The 21,429-nt window shown below is 45.4% G+C and overlaps 1 protein-coding gene across 4 annotated transcripts in view; it reads right to left on the bottom strand.

Moving 5' to 3' along the window:
* PTPRJ (protein tyrosine phosphatase receptor type J) overlaps positions 1 to 20,592 on the bottom strand; it is a 70,720-nt gene extending 50,128 nt beyond the window's left edge. For 3 of the 4 annotated variants that reach the window (XM_052693228.1, XM_052693231.1, XM_052693232.1), the window contains exon 1: positions 20,486 to 20,592. In XM_052693228.1, coding sequence (XP_052549188.1) covers positions 20,486 to 20,560 — 75 coding nt within the window. In that variant the 5' untranslated portion in view covers positions 20,561 to 20,592. Of the gene's footprint in view, positions 1 to 18,562; positions 18,787 to 20,485 lie in introns of those variants that run through there. The other variant, XM_052693230.1, reaches the window with a different exon arrangement.
* Between the last annotated feature and the right edge of the window lie 837 nt (positions 20,593 to 21,429).

Genomic DNA, 21,429 nt, shown 5'->3' with positions numbered 1-21,429 from the left:
AGTTCCTCTTGCCATAGCTACTAGTGTACATTACTTCTAGATGTGTAGATATGCGTTTAGAAGGATCGTTTACAAAAGTGCTGTTTTCCAGCTACGTGAGTGAAAACAACTCAGTTTATGGTCATCAGTACTGTGATGCACAAGGCATTTCTGGAAGGACTGCCCTCACTCACAAAGCAGGAACAAATAATCCCTCAGCCAGCACCACCAATTGAAATGAGTAAACCAGTTGGGACTCACATGATAGAAAATGTATTTGATAACCTATACCACTCTTTCATAGAGCTTGGTAGAGTTTTATTCACAACAGAAGCAGTACCACACGTTCCTCAAGTAAGTGTCATAAATACAGCACAAATCAACTTCTACGAATATCTCGGTTTTAAATAAACTGCCCTCCTTCCTGTGGACAGTAATATTAGCAGAGGTGACAAGCAGAGCAGCTCAGAACAGCAGAACTTGAAGAAGGCAGGAGGAAACTCAGCAACCTTTATTTTGCCCTGCAATGCAAATAAGACATCTGTACTTCAGTAACACCCAGAAACAGCACCTAGGGCACCTTTCTGCTGAGAACTCTGCCCACAACTGGCAAGAACACTCCCACCCACTGCCCTTGCCATCTAACTTCAGTAATGCAGAGAGGTTTGCAAAGGATCTCCCCCTTTCCCAGAGAGGAAAGCAATCATTCTATTTCCTGCAACACTTATTCAAAAGATGAATCTATAGCAATCACTGGACACAAATCATTTGGGGTCCACCAAGGGCTTGGAGAGGAATTCGCTATTCTGTGTGCATGGAAGATCCAAAAGCCCCAAAGACAAGGTGAGGTCATTTACCTTTCCCTGCTTTACAGGTCATTTCCAAACTGCTGGTTGGTAAGGAGACTTAAAGTTGCTAAGATTCAATAGATCAAGCTCAAGAATTAAAGAAAACCCAGTTTTGCAAGAAGAAAAAATTAAGTCACATGCAGAAGTGCAAAGCTAGCAGCAAGGGAAGAAAAAAAAAAAAAAAGAAAGAAAACCAACAACTCATTTCCTTTAGCACAGAAAAGGAACAGGCAAGTGAGTTGTCAGGAAAGTCAAGAATTCTACTTCCTATTGTCATTAACCAAATGATGTAACAGCACACTTCCCCAGACAACCAGACCCGTAGTCTTCCATTGGAAAGGCAGGAAATGTCACCTGGGGCAGGTAGAGGCACTGAAAATAGAAACATAAATTATAAGAGGAAGAGTGCAGTAGTAGTTAAAGCAGGGAAAAAGGAAAAAAAAAAAAAAAAAAAAAGGAAAGGAGAAATAACCACACTGGATCCCTTCATAGATCTATGAGCAATTTTAAGAAACAGTAAATGTGCTCAGTGCAGTTAGTCAAAAACAAGGTATTCTTACTCTAGAAAGAACATGTGGAAGAAAAACTTGCCAAACAAATCATACTACTGAAATCTTTATTCCAGCATATTCTTTAAGTTCCCTCCATTGATAGAGGGAAAACATACAAGATAACACCCTGGTCATTGAACTCAGTATGAACAGAATTATAGCTTAGAAGCTGCACAAACAACTGGGATTTTTTTCTTCTCATTTTAACCTGCTAAAATATTTTCATAGAATCACAGAATCAATTGAGCTGGAAGAGACCCTTCAAAGGCCGTCTGGTTCACCTACACTAGATCAGGTGCTCAGAGCCCCATCCAGCCTAACCTGAACATCTCCAGGGATGGGGAACCACCTCCTCTCTGGAAAACCTGTGTCAGTGACTCATCACCTTTATTGTAAAAATCACCTTCCTTATGTCCAATCTAAAAGCCCCCTCTTTTAGCTTGAAACCACTTCCCCTTGTCCTGTCACAACAGTCCCTGATAAAGAGTCTGTTCCCTTCTTTCTTACATCCTCCTTTTAGATACTGAAAGGATAGTGTGTTCATATTTGATGCTCTAGAAAGAGTTCCAGCTTTACAGATGTATCTGGCTGTTTCCTACAGTATTTTCTTCCTTCTCTGCTTAGTGCCTGACATATGCAACACGAGGGCAGACCAAATGTGACCCTGACTTGGCCCAAAGTGCTGCCAATAAGCTCCAGGAGAAAGATGTAGATGGTGATGGGTTTTGGGTTGTTTTTTTTGTTTTTTTTTCCTGTTTGGCTTGTTGGTTGGTTTTGTTTTTTAAGGAACTTTGAGTAATCATCATGCTAGAAGCCACAACACTATAAAAGCAACATTAAAAAAAAAAAAAAAAAAAAAAAAAGAACAGCTGCTATTTGACTTCTTCACATCTGTTGGATTAGGTGGTAGAGAAATTTATGTGAAGTTACTGCTTAAACAGTATCCAAAAGAACCCCAAACAGACGACTCCAAGTGATAACCTTCAGAAGCTGTAACTGTACTGAGAGAGATCCAAAACTTCTGTGAAAACATGAAGACAAATTACAGCAGTCACTGGTAAATTCATCTCTCTTTCTGTATAAATGTTCGTACTAAACCAGCTCCTCAAGATTGGGGGTGGAAAACTGAAGTGGAAAAGTGAAATAGAGAAGAATTTCTGAGTGGATATTCATATATTTAAAAGGAAGGAAAGATGACTGAACATTCATAAACTACATTGAAATACTGAAAGCTAGATAATATACTCCACGCTGAACTAATACTTTGAACAGGATATGCCTTACTCTGCAGCTTAGGTTTTTCCTTACAAACTTTCATATCTTAACATTTAAAGACAACTAAGGAGCAGATTTAACTAGCTCAACAATTGCAGATCTCAGAGTAAATAAGCAGCTCTGCTGAAGACCAAGGGAAAGGAGAGGTAAGAGCCATTAACCCACTGTTAGCGTTGGTGAGGGGTAAAAGAAGGAAAGGATAAGTTCACCTCAAAGGCTCGAGAATTTAGCATAGTGGCTTCTTGCTGTCATTTTTAACAGGAAACCAGCATTAGGTGATACCCACACAGGTTGCAGAATCTAGCCCAGGATGTTCTACAGTGAGTTAATCACACAAAACAAAGCCTCCAAATTCAGCATAATCTTACGTCTGTATGCTTGGCACATCATGAGCTTTTCAGTGGCTCACACTATGTGTACTCACTGAAATCCATGGTTATTAATTCACAGTGCAGGACAGGTGCTACCTTCACAGACATTAGGAATGGAGCCAGTTGGTTATTCGTGGGCAACACTGGGGGCTGTCAGGAACTTCTGTTTAATGAGTAACAGCCTCTCCTCCAGCTCTCCAAAAAGAAAAGCAAACACAAGGTAAGGTCACTGTTTCCTGATTACCCTGTGGATCTCCTAGTTACATATTAGCTTTCATGCATATTAACAAAACAATAAAAGCAGCAGCAGCAGAATCTGGGTTGTTTCCCTACCCATACCAAGAAGGAAATGAATAAAAGGCTAGATTTAAGACAGCCAAAACTGCTCGTGGGAGATGCATCTTCCCACAGTCGACAGCAGTCCAACCCAATCCCATTCAGCTGCAGGCTCAATGGCTGATCCTTACTAACGTGATGGGCCACAGACATGCCAAATATACAGTCCCTGAGCCTAAGTTTTAACTGAAATTCCCGTTCTGTTAGGTAGCCAGATGCAACACATCAAGGCAGTTACAAAAGCGTAAAAGGAAACTTACATGAGGAAAAACAAAAAGTACTGCTGACCATCCACTCCGAAAACTTCATAGCTGAAATTCCTGCCATGTCTGCTTGAGGAGGGATTACGGAAAAGATAAACAAAACAAAAACCAAACACACGCCACACAACGTGGGTTAGCTGTAAAGTCAAGCACCTGACCTACAGAAGTATTCTTATCTGTTTGTAATGCAACTCTCTACATCCAAAGCAAGATCTCAAAAGCAGGTTTAGGACAGACCTGGCCAATGCAGTCTCTGACATCCGACAGATTGACTTCAACAGCTCTCAGGGTTTAGATTTTGCCCCGGGCAGTAAGCAAGGCTCTGTGCCAGCTCAGGGTAAAGGCTGGGAGCAGCACCCCAGGCACCGAGCCAGCTGAAGAAGAGCAACACGGCCCTGAGCTGCTGACACCAGGGGTGCAGCACCTTCTGTAGGACGCCCAGCTGGTACTGAGCCAGCATCCACCTGAGGAAGGTGCCAGCATCACTGCCAGCCAACACCATGACAGCAAACAGTCAAAACCACAGCAGGTGGCAGCCTTTCTTTCCATAAAAAAGTTAGCTTTCTATTAGCAGTGAAAGATGAAAAAAAATAGGCCTATGCTGCACAACCCCGGCTGTCATGGCCCCCTAAAATGATGCACAGTCTGTGAAACACAAACTAAAATGGACAAAGCAATGGACCCTTCAATCCCCTTAATTCAATTCTCTCCTTTAAGGCAGTGCACTGTTAGTACCCTAGCAATGAGACTAACACTGAAGTTTTTCAGCTTGATGGTAAAATCATGTAGTGTCCATCCATCTTCAATAATAGCAATATTGAGACAATGAACTCTATTGAGGCATCTAATAAGGCAGATAGTCATTTGCATAGTACATTTTCTGTGACTCTCTGTAATACAGCATCTCAAAGACTCAATTCAGACTATTCTCCTTTCCCACAGACGTCAAAAAAAGAAAAAAAAAGAAAAAAAAGGATTCTTTACCAGAAAAAGTAACAATGACCCTTCCCATAATAGGAGAAAGCACAAGATGGGGTTTTCCTGCCTATGATGGGTGCACACTGCTGTCTGTATTTTTATTTGGTTGTGTGGGCTTTTTCCATTTATATAAAAATATACACTCCATCTCTGCTGTGGATTGAAAGCTCAGAAATACCTTTCTGATTTTGCTCTAACAGGCTTCCAAGTAGGAAGCACTTTGAGATTTCCACCCACCAGACAATTTCATCTTTAATTCCTGCACTGCAGTCTTCTCCTTTCATCTCTGCACATACCCCTCCTGCAGAACTCACTGAATTATTACTTGCTGGGCATACTGGGACATACCACAGCCCTGGCAATGCACTAGCCTGCACGTGAGCCCTGAGTTTTAGGATAGGCTCTGCAGCATGGGTAAGCTTGCCAAGTCACTTCCCCTCCATCAGAAAGCTTTGAAACAATGCACACACACACACACGTGGCTTATGTTGTGCCTCACAGTTCAGCTCCAATAACATCTCCAAGCGCTGCTGTAGAAAAGCTGCAATGACCACGATCAAGATGAAGAGGAGGAAGGAAATAAAGCACCTATATTAGTCCCAGAGGTAACTAAGCTACCTTGAACTACATAGGCTGTGCATACACTCGGTGTCATTGCTCACCGCCCTGACTGCTGACACTTGACTGCAAACCCCAGCCCTCTGCAGCCAGCATGGGCAACCATGACTTGGGCTTTGTGGAAATGAAACTAGCTGGTATTTTTGATCAGTGGGAAGGGGAGGGCGAGCTGCCACAGCACAGCCCCAGTGAGGGATGGCGTTGCACTCTTTGTCCAAGTTTCTGATTTTATCGGATTATGCCACAGTGTTAACATTGTTTATGGCCCTATTTTGTGTCTGTGAATCACCCCCTCCCAGAGACTCTTCCTCCGCCCGTTTATAAATAGCAGCACACACAGAACAGAGCCTGTGAAGCACAGGAGACTTGCCGAAACAAAATAACGCGCATCAAACTGACAATCTTCCTAAAGCCTTCCTCATTTATTTATAGCTCTGGCCAGACAGACAGATTCCCACATTTTATAAACCCTGTAGGTCACCATCTCCATTGCTCACTCACAAACAATTCTGCTAAGAACAAATTCCCTCTGGTTACAAGTGGACTTCCCCAGCACACTGCTGCTTGGCACGGGCCTTCTGGAAAGAAAGATTTTTAAATAAGCAACATTATGTATTTTTGTATGTATTTGGAAGCAAACTCATAACTAGCCCAAAAGAAAGATGACGTTATAGCAAAGCAGATGCACAACCAGAAGGCACAGAGAGCAGCTTGAAGGCAGACAACACCTTGCTCAGCCAACACACCGCCCACTGAGATCCAACAGCAGCCTCCCTATGCTTGCAGCCCCAGTGACCGGGCAAGCACACCAGCACTGGCAAAGCTGGGGCTGGAAAAGCAGAGACGTGGGTAGACAGGGAGTACATGAACATCTCCTACCCAGGTCCACTGAGCAGAGACAGAAGACCCAGAGAAATAGCACTGCCATTCTCCACGGACAAAATTCCTGCTAAAGTGCTTAACGTGAACGCAATCCAGCACTTCTCCATTTAATTTACCATTTTTTTCCCCCCTGCAATTAATCACTCAGTTATTTGTCAGACTAATCTTTCCTTAATCAGCTGTAGAAGTTAAAACCTGTTATAACAAGGTTCCTCTTTAAGCACAAAGGACAAGTAAAACAATCGAAATGTGTATTTTGGGAACAGTTAAATGTATTATTATTATTATGGTTCTCTTCTGTTATTTCATAGACCCAACAAATAAAAAATACTTCTTAATAATCTGAATTCAGAAAGGAAAATCCCAGTGCCTGAAAAACATCACCTTAGGGTTGGACATGTTTTAAGCCAAGTATGTCTCCTTATTTTTCCCCCCCCTTTTTCTTTTTTTTAATTCTCCTACAGCTTATCTCAGCACACAGTTCCTTTTCCTTTAGCCTCTCTCAAACAACAGTCAATACTTAACAAATAACACTAAATACTAACCTGAATGACTTCACACTAAGGGCTCATTTCTTGGCAGTCAAACACGTGTATATATGATCACACAGATATACACACACACCCTTGAACTGATTGTACCAAAAATCACTTTCAAGCAGAACAATAAAAGAAGAGTAGGGTTCTCCTACAATTAGACAGCAGCACAAACTCAGCACACCCCAGCTGTATGTCACAGCCCCCTGTTCTCCAGTGCTTCATTCTCTACTCTTAAGTAGAGACACATTCCCAGAGGGCTCAGTAATGTTGATCTCCATTATCACTCTAAAATACTGACCGAAGGAATTGCTGAAGTAATATTTAACCTACCATTTGAAGAATGCATTTGTAGTCACGCTTTATGGCTTCTCTGACCAGCACACAGTGGACTCTGAGATCATAAAACAGAACTGCATCACAACAACAATGGGAATTTCACACAAAAAGTCTAGCGGACACAAAGAGGGAAACAAATCAGGGAGGAGAAACAAATTTAATTAGAGCTGGCTGCAAAGTAAGGCGTACGGTTCACAGCCATTTTTGCTTTCAATTAGATCACCCTCCTCAGCAAGTTAAATAAACACCAATTTAACCATATATATAAAAAATATAAAGACAAGCTCAAGAGAAAATCTGGACAGAAGCTGAGCTATACACCACATGCACTTACAATCCAAGCTCTGCAACAACACTATTCTGTCACAAGCACGAGCACTCGTTCCACCTCTTCACCATGGCATGTAACCATCCATCACCTCCACATCACTAAAACCCGCTCCACCCACAGAACTCAAACCTGATTTGAGGTGTGGGCAGGAGAGGACAGAGAGAGAGGTGTAAAGAACAGGACTGACTCTCAGGAACAGCCTTTTTAAAAAGATGTAATAGTGAAGTTTCATCTTGACAAAAATACTAAAATAAAACTGTTATAAAATAAAACAATTTTTAACAAGGTACAGCGTAAAAGATGAAGGCCACTGGGGAAGGATTTGCAATCAACGTGACTCACTCGTTGCACTTGGAAAGACACAAGGAAGACATAGGGGAAATGAGTGTTTCATTTGGAAACCAGCTTACCGCTACATGACCATCTGTACCTGCATGAAGAAAACTCAAAGATCTTACAGAATGACTCCAGATTCCACTTCCTTTAAGCCTTAATAGGGTTATCAGGCCCAGATAACAGGATTTAAAGAGAAAGGATCTGAATTCTGGGACATGGCGGGGCGCCATTAGGGCTTGGCTTCACCAAGCTTCCACTGAGCTGCAAAGATCTCTTAACTGGACCAGCCTGGTGCTTACCTCAGTTTGAAAGCTGCTTTAAAACAAAAGCAGGGGCCCTGCTTCTTGGCAAAGCCATACTAGGGGAGCTGCACAGAGATATCTTGCATCTTTATCACAGATTGCATCCTGGCAGGCTGATGCTTCCCCAGCAATTCCTTCTGATGAGAGGGCTAGCACTGAGCAAAGGCAGGGAAGTGGGGCTGAAAGAGAGTAGCGTAAGCCCTGTGCCCTGCCACCGCCCTTTGGAAGGGTACCGATTAAAGCTAAATAGGCAGCTTGAATTCTTTCTCTAACCTTTGTGCCAGGTTTTGCTGCCACAGAAGCATTCCCTAAATGCAGATTGTGTTCACGTTTAGATGAATGCTTAAAAACAACACAAATTCAGGTATCTTAGAACAGACTGCCTACATATGCATTGCCACAACAATAAGCAAGGTCACCCCACTCTTTGCTGGGAGTTTTTGACTGCCAGCAGCTACTGATCACCACCAACATGTTATAATAAGCAGCACACGACTTGTGGGGTTCTGCTACGTGAGGTTACAAGTTCAGCATTAGCTTCCTAGAAATGCTTCCTACCAGTTTTAAGAAGTATCCAAATTACAGGCAATAGTGTCATATTATCACAGCTGTCAACAGCGCAAAGGGCTGTGGGTGGGGGTTGAATTTTACCTCTCTCTTATTTCAGGAAGGGATGTCTCATCGCAACAGGAACTAATTAAAAAGAAGGGGAGGACTGGACAGTTTATTTCAGAAATGAATACGGTTCAGCTCTCTGTAATGAAACGGCACATACTTGGGCACTGCTTCAACAGCTGATGCACGCTGTTAACTTACGCAGGCTCCTGAAGTCCTGCTCCTCGTGGCTGCTCTGTGTTTACTCATCATCCTCCCCCAGCAACCTACTTCCTCTTCTTCAGAAACTTCTGCCTCTGCTCTTGGTTTCTTCAAGACAGCCATGTCGAAATAGTGCTAACGCCCAAACTCAATTAGCTTCCCATACACTTCCTTTTGCATCCTCAGCTGTGCCCACACCTGGTTCTCATTTTGCTCCCTTCAATGCATTGAAACAGGGATAGGAACATCTCAAGCCAGAGACTTGCAAACATTACCCAATTGCTACAAACCACAGACTGGTTATTGTGCTGCAGGACACCCGTAAACAAACCGTGGGTTTTCTTCCTCAGCGAAGAGAAGCATTGGCCGTACCATCAAAGGCAACAACCAGGTTTGTTTGTTATGTACAATGCACACAATTTGCAGCCAGAGCAGTCTGATGACAGCCACCAACATATTGATTTTCCCAGCATTTCAGTATAATGGGTGTTGGCTTTGCCCCCATTTCTCAACAGGATCTGACAGGCTTGCAGGTGCAGTTTGCTCCCCAGCTTCTCAGCTCCCCTTGCTGTCCCCGTTGCTCTGAGGAACTGTTTCACAGCTCAGATTTGCTCCAAGACAGACTCAGCATCACAGGCCACTGAGAGCCTGCCAAGGTCCTATACTGTCTCAGTCACACTCCCATCCCCTTGTCCAGGGCATCAAGTGGTTTACCACAGGCTGCTCTGTGTCTAGAGGTGAATGTCTATCTCACAGCACTAGAAAGCCTTCCCCATCTGCGCCTGCTGCAAGAAACGCCTCTCCTATCTACAAAGCCACAAGAATTAACCAATTCACTCGGAGAAGAATGGGACGAGACCCCACAACCCAGCTTTTGTCCGATTTATAACCCATTCATGACCAAAAGGGAATACTGTATTCGTAGGATGCAGGAAGTTGCGCAAGCAAAGATTTTTGTTTTCCTTCAGCTCTCATTTGTGACAGTTCATGGCAGAAGTGAACCCTGGCAGAGACAGATGCGGTGGGGTACTACGCTCACTTCCTACATGCACCCAGCAGCTGAGAAAGATATATATTTTAAAGAAGTTATTGCCAGAGGTCCTAACATCACTGAGATCTTTTAGCACTGCCTGTGAACACAACATCGACAACCTCCAAAACACAGCCAGCACAACCAGGGGGAGGAATGTGCACAGAGAAGATACAATGAGCAGCAACTGGAGATTACGTCATGTGAAACCTTGCCACGGTTTACAAAGGCACAGCTCAGAGAACCTGCCCCAAGAGCTTGGGTAGCTTGACATACACACATGGGGGACTGTGAAACTCAATTTGGTAAACCGTCAGAGCACAGCTGGAAATCAGAGCCATTTCAGATGCTGGTAGTTTGCTCAGCTGGCAGAAGGAAAGGCACCACATCATCTCTCACTTCCTTGCAGCCTGCAATGACAAGTTGCATCGTCTGGAAGTATCCTGTCTACCCTCTAGGGCAGGTGAGCAGCTCCTCTGCCCTCAGACAAATGTGGACATCACACCCTACCACAAGTCCCAGAAGATCTCAGTCATTAACTCACAAACCTCTAGCAGGATTTCAGAAGTCCTACAATATCCCTGGGAGGTGGGAGCAGCAAATGTCTTGTTTCCATAGATCAAATATTAACAGGTATTGCTCAAAACTGAAGTTTGGTTCTCTCTTATGTTTTCCACGTTGTTTCATATAAGAAGACACAATGTTCAGCTTACCAGGTTTTACTGCAAATCTCAGATGAACACAGCTGAAATGAAGCCATCTGAAGTCAGCAGTAACAAATACTGCACATAGAAATGACTCTAAATGAACCTCAGCACATAAGATACTCCGTTTCTTCTCTACATCCCTTTTTTCTTTTCCAAGAGAATCTCAGATTTCATTTCTGCAGCCAGCTTTGCAGAAACAGGAGTGCAGGGCATCACCCCATCATTGGCAGCAACTGGTCTGTGGCAGAATTGAACACTGCAACTTACTATTCTTCTTATCTTTAAAAGGAGCTGAAAAATAAACAAGTAGTGGCTGTGTCAGCTGCCCTGAGCAGTCCTAAGTGCAGGCACAGCAATAAGCACAGCACACACCCCTCACAGGTCAAACCATAAATGCAGTGCACAGAATTTCGTATCTAAGCATAACCTTACAGAGCATGGGGAATGACCTTCTGCCTCATAACAGCACAGCGAGGGGCAGTGGGTTTGCTAGGATGGAGGGGAGGCTGCTTTGTGAATCACTCAGAACTTCCACCAGGGAAGTTGTAGATGCTCCATCCCTGGAGGCATTCAAGGCCAGGCTGGATGTGGCTCTGGGCAGCCTGGTCTGGTGGTTGGTGATCCTGCACATAGCAGGGGGGTTGAAACTGGATGATCATTGTGGTCCTTTTCAACCCAGGCTGTTCTATGATTCCATGATTCATTCTATGAAAGAGCAGTACCTTCCTGCAAGACAAAAAAAACAAAACCAACAAAACAGCACAAGTGAAAGGGACACTTAAAATGTATTTTAATTTTGTAGGCTGCTCAAACTTCTAGATATTTAGAAAAGAACTATTCTATATGCACTTTAGCAGTGAATTCCCAACCATAAGGAGAGCTAGGATGCATTTTACCAGGAGACTGCAGTGGTGAAGAGAGGAAAAGCTTGCTCCGTAGTCAGTAATTGCCATCTCTGGCCTTCTGTTCACTCATCCTGCAGCATATTCTTTTCCCAAAGAACCAGGAAATAGTTCAGCATTTAAAAGCATGAAGACTGAGTCAGAAGACAATAGTTAAATACCAGTTAAACCACATACCATAGGTCTGTCTTGTAGTAGTGGGAAATGAGTACCGCTTTAGGCGGTTCCAGATATTGCATCCACCTGCAAATATTTGCTGCTGGCTAGAGCTCAGCGCGTACACTCTCACTAGCAGTGCCAGTACTTTCTGAAATATTGCAAGCAAGAAAGAAAAAGAAAGTTTGCCTAGTACAGAAAACAATAAACTAATTCTGTGCTATAATCATCAACAGCATACATGGCCTGGTTGAGGAGATTTTTTAAAGCAGGCTATACGATTAAAAAGTTAGTTAACGATAACTACTTCTTTTTTTTTCCCCCCCAAGCATTTTTAAGCTTTCATTTCACGAATACAGAACCTTGTTAGTAGCTGCTTTAATGATGATCTTTTACTTGGAGCGCAAAGCGGAGATCAGAACTCGCAGCGCCGCAGAGGCATCAGGCACGTGCTCACAATAAAGGCACAAAAGCAATTAAGCCTTCATTACATCGTCTCAAATCCACATAAAAATACCCCGTGTTAAAACATTCGTATTTTACACCAGCTACCTTCCAGCAGTAATGAAAAGCCAATTACAACTGGAGAAAGAGACGACGAGATACAAACACACTGACGCGATGCCGGAGGACACTGGCCATTAAAATCTTGTAAAGGAATAGCTGAACGCTTTAGAACAATATTTCATCTGTAATTGTTCAGCTGGAAAAGATGCCTTTTTGCAAATGGATTCAAAGCAAATTTTCTTTATACGTCAGCTGCCTAGCTTTTCTATTTCTAAATATCTCCCCCCAGTTTTAACATCTTCAAATGAAGTCCTTGACAAAAGGCATAGACAAAGGGATTTTTTTAACAGAGACAAAGGAAAGTATTGTTGAGATTTATTAAATGCATACAATTACCTGTATTGTCACAGAGATGAAAGGACAAAGAGCCAACAGATCTAATTCCAGATCTTACACTTGTCCTTCTCCACAGTCATGTTTTAAAATGGAACTCGAGTTAACACATTCATAATACCAGTGTGTACGAATGCTTTGCATGAACTTCAAGACAGTTTGTAATATTTTGATGCAGACGTGACAATATGAGAGGATCAATTAATTTATGACTGATAACTCAAAAGAACACATTCAATTTAACAGCGTGCTTTCAGTTTGTTGAAAGGAGAATTTCAGAACTGGTTCAAAGTTCATTAGAAAAAAATAACCATCCTGTCTATTAGGCATTTAAATAAAAACACCTTCCCTGTTTTTCATCTCAGAAATATTTCCAGAAATTGGATGCTGAGAGGTGGATGGTTGGACTCGATGATCTTAGAGGTCTTTTCCAACCTTAGCGATGCTATGATTCTATGATTCAAACCGCAGAGTCCGAAAGAGGAAAGTATTTTGATTCTGCAGATAGTCATGTTGTCTATCTCATGCAACAGATCTCGGTCTCCTTTCTCCAGTGGTCAGATACATCCGTTGCAATCTGAGTCTAACTCATGTGCCTGCTGCACGGCAGCTAGAAAGGCTAGATCCTGACCTCAGCACTGTGCTGCTTATTTCCCCCCCGGTGCCCAGCTGTGCAGAGCTACACTGCAGAGGTGAATTCCCCTCAGAAAGAATTATGCAAACTGAAATAAAGATGATGAACTTCCCCAAAGAAAGGCCTTTTTTTTGTTTGGGTGGTTTTTGTTTTATTGAAGATTAGGGACCGTGGGAGGAGAACTGCATTAAACTATACATCTACAGAAAGGGAAACTCAGTTAATCAGGTACAGTCTGCTTTGCAAAAAGACACTGCACTGGTGCAATTATGTTATTTTGTATGGAGCTCTAAGCCTGCTACTGGAAGTGTCTGATCCTGCAAGGAGGCTGAAAGAAAACCAGGATTTAGAAAACGTAATTCACATATCAGAGAAGCCATATGCTGCCGATAATCCTCTACGTCTACATTCTGTTATAGATGGATGATTATACGTGTGGCATCAAGAAAACATGAGGATGCCTATGCTTGTTCTCAATGGAGAAAAATAATAAAAGAAAGCTAAATTTCATGTCCTAAAAGGATCCTGCCGATTAACATCATTTTATTTCCTCTTTGATTATTTGTAAGTACATAAAGCTCCCACGGTACAAGCGAGAACAACTGAGCACAATCACAGGAGAAGGAAAACCCAGGTTGCCGTTAAACTTCCTTACTGACACAACACAATTTCGCATACGGAGATGTAATGCCTACCACAGGCACCCGTGTTTTTCCCCTCACGCTGGTTTTCTTCACAGCGTCACAGTTTAACGTGCAAAAGTGTGCTGAAACCTTGGCACACCCAATGCTGTGCAAGGCTGAGTCACACAGCTACGCTCTGCTATGGCAAAACCAACATGCACATCTTCCGCCTGCACTGCAGAGGGTAGAGAAAGCTCAGTGCTTTCTCAGCCAAAGCTATGTCTTGATGTCAAGAGGGCTGCCAGCACACCAAATGCTGTTTACATAGACTGGTGCGCCCCAACAGCCAGCTGCACCTTTCTTTGGCCCCAGCCCCCTGTCCCGTCACCTTGGTAGCAACCTCCTGTCTCACAGGGAGAGCAGAGCATTCCCAAACCGATCCTGGGTACCCACTTGCCCTTTGCTGGGCTCTGGTGAGGCACTGGAACAGGTTGCCCAAGGAGGTTGTTGATGCCCCATCCCTGGAGGCATCCAAGGCCAGGCTGGATGTGGCTCTGGGCAGCCTGGTCTGCTGGTTGGTGACCCTGCACAGAGCAAGGGATTGAAATTAGATGATCATTGTGGTCCTTTTCAACCCAGGCCATTCTATGATTCTACGATTCCAGGGACAGAGACTTTAGAAATCATAATTTGAAAGCGAAGACTCAAAATCAGGTATGCAGGTATAGATGTGCCCAGTAGTGACCTGCTCATGTGTGTACCTAAGAAAATAAACATGGAAACGTATTAAAATGCTCTAAGCTAACAGAATCAAAGTGCGTGAGGAAATAATGAGAGCTCAGCTTAACCTGCACAGTAATGGGGAATGAAAAAACAAAAGTCACCCACATTCCTGTGAGAAGCACTCTCCTCTGCAGAGACAAACCATCAGCAAACAAGCAAGAGCTGTGTTGGCATAACCTTGAGCAGGGCTTTTCATAGATGTATGGATCATCCCCTGTCTTACCACCCACCCATAATAACATGTCCTAAAACAATGAAAGATATATCTCGATATGCAGCATAAAATAATCCCGCTGAACCAATATGAGCAGAGGCACCAGAAGACACACTTGAAGCCCTCAGAACATGTTCCAAGCTATGTTCCCCAGTAACAGGAATGGGCTGACTTTTCACAAATAACCCCTTTGTAGGCAGCACTCCTGATGAGGCTCGGCTCAACTTGCAACTCTTTGCAGGCTGGCAGGTAACAAAACCAACCTCTGAGAACATTGCCAAAAGGAAGTAAATAATTAATCCGAGAAGGCACCTCGTCACAGAATCATCTGTGTTTTAGATACAAATTATAAAATCCAAACAAGAAAAAGCTCTCAGACAGCTCTAGCTCATCCCTCGCCTGAGCAGAGGCAGCAGAGCTGCAGCACTTTCAGGCTCAGGTGAGAGCAACACACAGAGGCAGGACCAGATGCCACCTTCTCTCAAACAAGAGAGCTAAGAGACTGCATCTGTTTACCAGGCTACAATAAACAGGCCACAATTTACAATAAAGCTTCAGACCAAAGGTCAGGTCTTTCCTTCATGATTTTATAGGCCCAGAAGCAAAAGTTTCTCACCTTTAGCGGGGGTGGAATTTCACATACATTATTCCCTATGCTCTGTCTCTGGCCCATATGGCACACAGTAAGAAGAAAACAGTACTACGGTATGCAGACGGCACTGTCCTGCACACCACAAAACCAAACCAATCAACCAAAAGACCACAAAGTCTTTCCAATAAAGAAAACAGAAAACCCCAACATTTTTTTAAGAGATGCAACCAAAACATTGCGTACATTGAGAACTCATCAGTGACATTCTGGGCATTTCTTTTACTCATTTAGTTGGGCTAAAACCGTATGAGTCAGTTAGAAAAGGCAGAAGCAAATCAAACAAAAGCACACAAAAGGGAGGTAGAAGAAGACAAAGAAAGGGAAGGGGAAAACTTCTTGATGTGCCCCAGCACAGGGCTCATTCCAGAGGCAGGCTTTAGTCTTCTTGCCCACAGACAGAGCACGGTTAAGCAAAGACCAGTTACAGCCCCCACAGGTCTGGTACACCAGCAGGTGCCAGCTGGGGTTCCTACTTCTAGATCTAGCTGTAGTTACAATTTCCACTACTCTGAGGTGCAGATGAAAGCAGAGTTTCTTTTTCTTTCTGTTACGTATCTAATTTCTGCAGGTGGAGACAGAGGCTTTCTCACATGGCCCAGAGTATCTCAGTGGGAAAAGAGTGACAGTTGCACTACAGGTTTCTAATCACTACAGGTTCTTCTAATTGACTGGTGGCAGTAGGAAAACAACCATAAAAACATTCAGTGAGATTCCAAATACCAACAGCATCAGACTGCAACTGCTGCAGTTTTGTGTTGCCCGACTTTTCGGCCATCAGCAGCTCAGAAGATAACTAAATGAGCCATGACTTCACTGATCCAACACATACATGTGTTTCGACCACATGTATGTGTCTGTCCTTTGCTGGATTACAGAAAGACCTTTCCCACTTGATCTTGGATTTTCTCCTGCAATTTTGGATTAATAGGAGCCTGGTTAGCTGCAGATACGTTTGGAAACAGCTGGGAAGCACTCAGAGAAAAGCCTTGGTGCAGTTTTCCAGAGCAGTGCATCTGTTTTGTCCTTCTCTTCCTGCACATGCCTGATCACCTCCTTCCCCACACGTAGCTTTCTAACGTTCTGCATTAGCACACGCTCACCTACACTAACTTGCTGTATCCCATCACAATTGAAGTCCTCCTCTGCAGTCATCTCCTGCTGAAATCTAATTTCCTACTGATGGCTCTATTTAAGGCAAGGATCTCTTTCTCTAGCAGTAGGCTCTTTCTGCTGAAGAAAAATCAGCTAGCTCCTCTTATCCTCGCAGTGACCTTCAATGATGTTCAGGGTACTATTTAGATTCAAATTTTGGAGTCTGACAAAAAGCAGTTACATCAGGCTAGCAACCAGCTGTGCAGCAACTGGCTGTTTCAATGGCTTTGCTCACAGAAAGAATTTTCTTTTAAATAAGCAAGAAAGCAAGGGAAAAAAAAAAAAAAGATTTGAGATGGGTTTCATGCCCAAAAACATCAAAATTCCTGGTTCCCAATTTCGTCGAAATGCTCATCCTATCATACACTGTAATTTTACTAGGAAGATGGAGGTGCACAAATTAAAATGGTATGGATTAGTAAAATCCAGCCTTACACAGTAAGCAACCAAAAAATTTGAAACAGTAGCAATTTTTCTCTCTCATATTTAGTAGCTCCAACCAAAAAAATTTACATGCCATGAAAAACCTCAACAAAGACTGGCATGTAGCTCACATAATTGAGGAAGTACTAATAATAGCGTGGCTGTTTGCACAGACAACATTTCCACTGTGGGCCTGAATTCAGATCTCAAATATGCAGAAGATGATATTTTGCTGTGTGTGGCTGGCTGGAGACTAAAACCCAAGTACTGGAATCCAATTGAGTGTGCTGCAAGATGCAGGCACTGCGTATATCCAAGCCACGTGGAAAACAGCACCTTTATTGTGTACTACGGAAGGTGATCACACTGTCTATTCTTGTTCTGAATGTACAGAAGATCTTGAAACAAAGCTATACTGTGGCATAGTACAAGAATGGAAGTGCATTTCAGCATCAACCATCAGTCACCACAGAAAAACTTGTCCTGACAGATAAGTACATTTCCAAGCTCCTCTGACACAAGTGAGCACAGTTCACAGCCACAGCTTTTCATTCTGCTCTACACAGCCTGGCTCCAGACATGCTCAGGTCTCCAGACCAGGGATGCCCAGAGCTGTGTGCTAATGGTGGTAGTTAAAGGTTTTACTTCGGGAGTCTGTCCACAGCAGCAGGTAGGCAGCCTTACACTTCTCAAGCTTTACTCTTTTACTCAAAATGAGCCATAGGTAACATAGAATCATAGAATGCCCTGGGTTGAAAAGGACCACAATGATCTTCTGTTTCAACCCCCTGCTATGTGCAGGTCACCAACCACCAGACCAGGCTGCTCGGAGGCACATCCAGCCTGGCCTTGAATGCCTCCAGGGATGGGGCATAGATAAAACATTTGCTAAATATTTTCATAAAGAGCACTTATTTTTAACATGTTTTTCTTTCATGCAATGAGGATTACCTAGAACAATTGTACAAAGCTAAAAGGTAGATTTCTATCTAGGAGAAGAATCAACAAGGATGATTAACAACAACCAATATACAGCAGAAAGAAATGCTGATGTGCAACACATGCATAGCAAGTGCACATTTTAACACGATGGTGCTTCATTTAAATCCCTCAGCTGGAAATTTAGATCAGCAATTAAATCATAGCCCTATGCAATGGTCTCATGCAGCATCACTGAGAGTTTCTGTGCAGGGAATATGCTGTAAGAACAGGCCGATGAGGCCTGCATAAAAGGTATTTATAATCCCAAACAAACAAAAAACAAAAATGCTGGAGCTTAAAAGTCTACTACTTTTGAGCAATGAATGTTATATTGCCATATCACTAACAGGACCATTTTCAAATCACTAGCTCGCACAAAATCAAAAGCAAGATACCTTTCTTTTGCTTTTAGTTTTAAGAAATTCCAACCTTGACCATTACTTTGTAACTTTTTAAGAAAGAAAAAAATAGGGAAGATGCTTATCCTGGAGTATAAGACACCACAGAAAGATCATATGCCTGTCACACCACCAAGGAACTGCTGTGACACAGCCATTCCACAGCGCGGGACGTTTCCTGGCCCTCGCGTGCGTTGGGCTGACAATGCTGTCTGTGTTAGGAGTGCTGTCCCCTTATCAACCCACCGCTGTCATCTGAGGAAACGTGGAGGCCAGATCCAGCTGAGCCATCCGACTCACTGCCTTTCCTCTCGTGGGCTGGCAGGGAGGCTGTAGACAAGGAGGAAGTTCTCAGTGGCAACGCGTGAAGCCTGCTCATGGCACGTGCCTGACGGTCCCACCAGCTGCTGCCTTCCTCAGCCATCAGCTGGGTAACTCCCCAGGTAGCCCCAGGCCACGTCCCCACACCTGCACAAACAGCACACCATGAATGACATCAGCCAGCTCACACATCTGTCTCAAGCTGTGCCAAGAACCCAACCACATGGAGAAAGACTATTCGCTATTAGATGCCATCCTGACTTTTAGAGAACAAAGCCGCATGAGCAGCACTTGGATGGAATGGGCAGCAAAACCAACCATGCATCGAGCAATCATTCTCTCCAAAGTTTTGTTCTGCACCCCTTATTGTCAGCATTAATGGATTATATAAGTCTAACATGCATTTTTTCCACACAAGCCACCCCTCTCCCAGCTACAAGTGCCAGATTGAAATTAAGGTATTTCAAACAGGTGAGTGATTTTTCACAACCATGCCATCAGCAAGGACTTAGTTCCAAGCCTTAAGGGACTTTCCCCCCATCTCCCTCAGGAGACCAAGCAGTTGCTCCCGAGGATGAAAACTTCCTAAGGTGTTGACCAGCACCAAGAGGGCAGGTCTGGCAAGAAGACTCCTGGCATGAGCCTTCATGTTCACAGGTACATGCCTAACATCATAACCAAGGATGTTAAAACCTGTCGTCTTCAGCACTGTCAGACCACAGCAGGATTTCCAGGCTTGGTGCAACAGCAAATCAGAGATAGAACTACAGTGTTCCATCATCTACTACAGAGCAAGATGCTCGAGCTGAATGAAACACAAGGAGGAAGCAATGATTTAGGATACACACCGTCTGTAATCCTGAACTGGTACCAATGTGAGATTGGCAAAAAAATACCTAAAATAGAGCAGTGGTATCATCTTGCTCTGTGACTGTCAGGGTGGGACAGAAATATAAGCCGGGGGGAACTGTCACCACACATTACCAAGCACTCTGATCCGTACCCAACATGCTCACGCTTCTGTAGAAGAAGCTGTTGCGGCAAAGCAGCCCAGCCAACATTTCTGGAAGCAAAAGTTCAGTGATCCCTGAAACATCAGAGCTTGCAGTGGTCACAGTGCCAACGTTAGAAAGTCATCAGCCGGGAAGAGTGCGGGGCAAAGGTCTGTGCCAAGCCGCGATGGGCCTGGCAAGGGACCACGACTCACATCACCAAAAGGTGCTGTTGGAAGAGAGGTCCGTGTGCGCTCCGGCACCGAGGGAGGAGGCCTGAAGCACAGCACCGTGCTAAGGGAGGCCTCGGACCGACCCGCAGCCCGACGCCGCCAGGTCCCCTCCTTCCGTGCCCCGGCACCATTTGTCGGCGGAATACCCCCAGATCACCGCTGAAAGCCACGGCCCAGCGGGCGACGCGCACCGCCGGCATGGGAGAAGAGCGAACGACATCGCTGATTAAGCAGCGGGCTCGCGACCGGAGCGGGTTGCGATACCGAGTGAGAGGACGGCAGCCGTCTCCCCGCCGTCCGTAACGCAGCCGCCGGCGAGGTGAGGCGAACGCCCGCAGCGCGCTCCGCCGTCTCCCGCCTCCTCCGCATCCCCGCCGGTGCCGGCGGGCGGCCGCCGCTCAGCGCGATGCCGGGCGGGGCTCGGACCCCGCCGAGAGGCCGCCGCCGGCCCCAGGTGAGCGCCGGCCCGCCCCGCGGCGCCCCCCAGCCTCTCCGCGGGCGGCCCCGGCGGGACAAAGCCCGAGCCGCCCGCACACCTGCCCGCCGGCCGCGGGCCTCTCCGCGGGGCAGGTGCGGCGCTCGGGCTGCGCCCCGCCCGGACGGCCCCCGAGCCGCGGTCTCACCTCGGCGGGCAGCAGCAGCAGCAGCAGCGGCGGCAGCAGCAGAGGGAAAGGCGGGAGCAGCGGCAGCCGCCTCATGGTAGCGGAGATCGCTCCCCGCCGCGCGCACGGCCGCTCAGCCCGACGCCGCCTCCCCCGGAGACATGGCCGGACCGCGCGCCCCGCACCGCCCGGCGAACCACCCTTGCGCCGCCCTCCCAGGCGGCGGCGGCGGCGGCGCGCCCTCCCCCTAGCGCTGCGCGGCCGAGGGCGGGGCCGGGAGCCGCCGCCGCCCGGGGGAAGCCCTGCGCGGGGCGGGCTGTGGGGGCGAGCGGGGCGGCCGGCGGCGGGAAGGGCCGCCTCCCCGCGGCCTAAACGCCCCTCCTCCCGGCATCCCATAGCGCTGCGGGACGGACGGACCCCTCCGAAAGCTGTCTGCGCCCTGTCCGCGCGCTGAGCCCCGTCACTCGGTTATCGCCTCCCTTACTGCCCGGGCTTCTTGTGCTGTTCATTCATTTCAGATGAGGGAAGGCGGGAGGCGAGGACAGTTCACGTCGCGTACCTTTGATTATGGGAACGCTGTCTTTATTTCCTCACAAGTTTGGAGTTGATGCCGGGGCAGGACATACCTTCATACCGATAAGACTAGGGGGAAATAGCCAATTATTTTTAAAATCGTCGGGGCACGCTCAAGTAAGGAAATAAGCACTATGTGCAATCCATTCATAAAGCGTCTTATCTATCCCATCCATTCAGCACAAGGCACCTGGGAATTACTGTCTGGCTGACGACTCTTCTGATGAACCACAGCTGCCAGAAGTCTCACTGGCTGCGGTGAAGTTGTTATGCTGAGGTTACCTCACCAGATCAAACCCTACAATTTGGAAATTACACCTTTAACTCAAAACCCCTGGTGTGCCTGCAAAGAGCCCCGGTGGCTCTGAATTGCTGAACTGTAGCTTCTGCCT

Source organism: Tympanuchus pallidicinctus, unplaced genomic scaffold (genome assembly GCF_026119805.1).
Source record: "Tympanuchus pallidicinctus isolate F22 unplaced genomic scaffold, pur_lepc_1.0 scaffold3, whole genome shotgun sequence".
Taxonomy (NCBI): Eukaryota; Metazoa; Chordata; class Aves; order Galliformes; family Phasianidae; genus Tympanuchus; species Tympanuchus pallidicinctus.
This window is presented reverse-complemented; position numbering and strand designations above follow the sequence as displayed.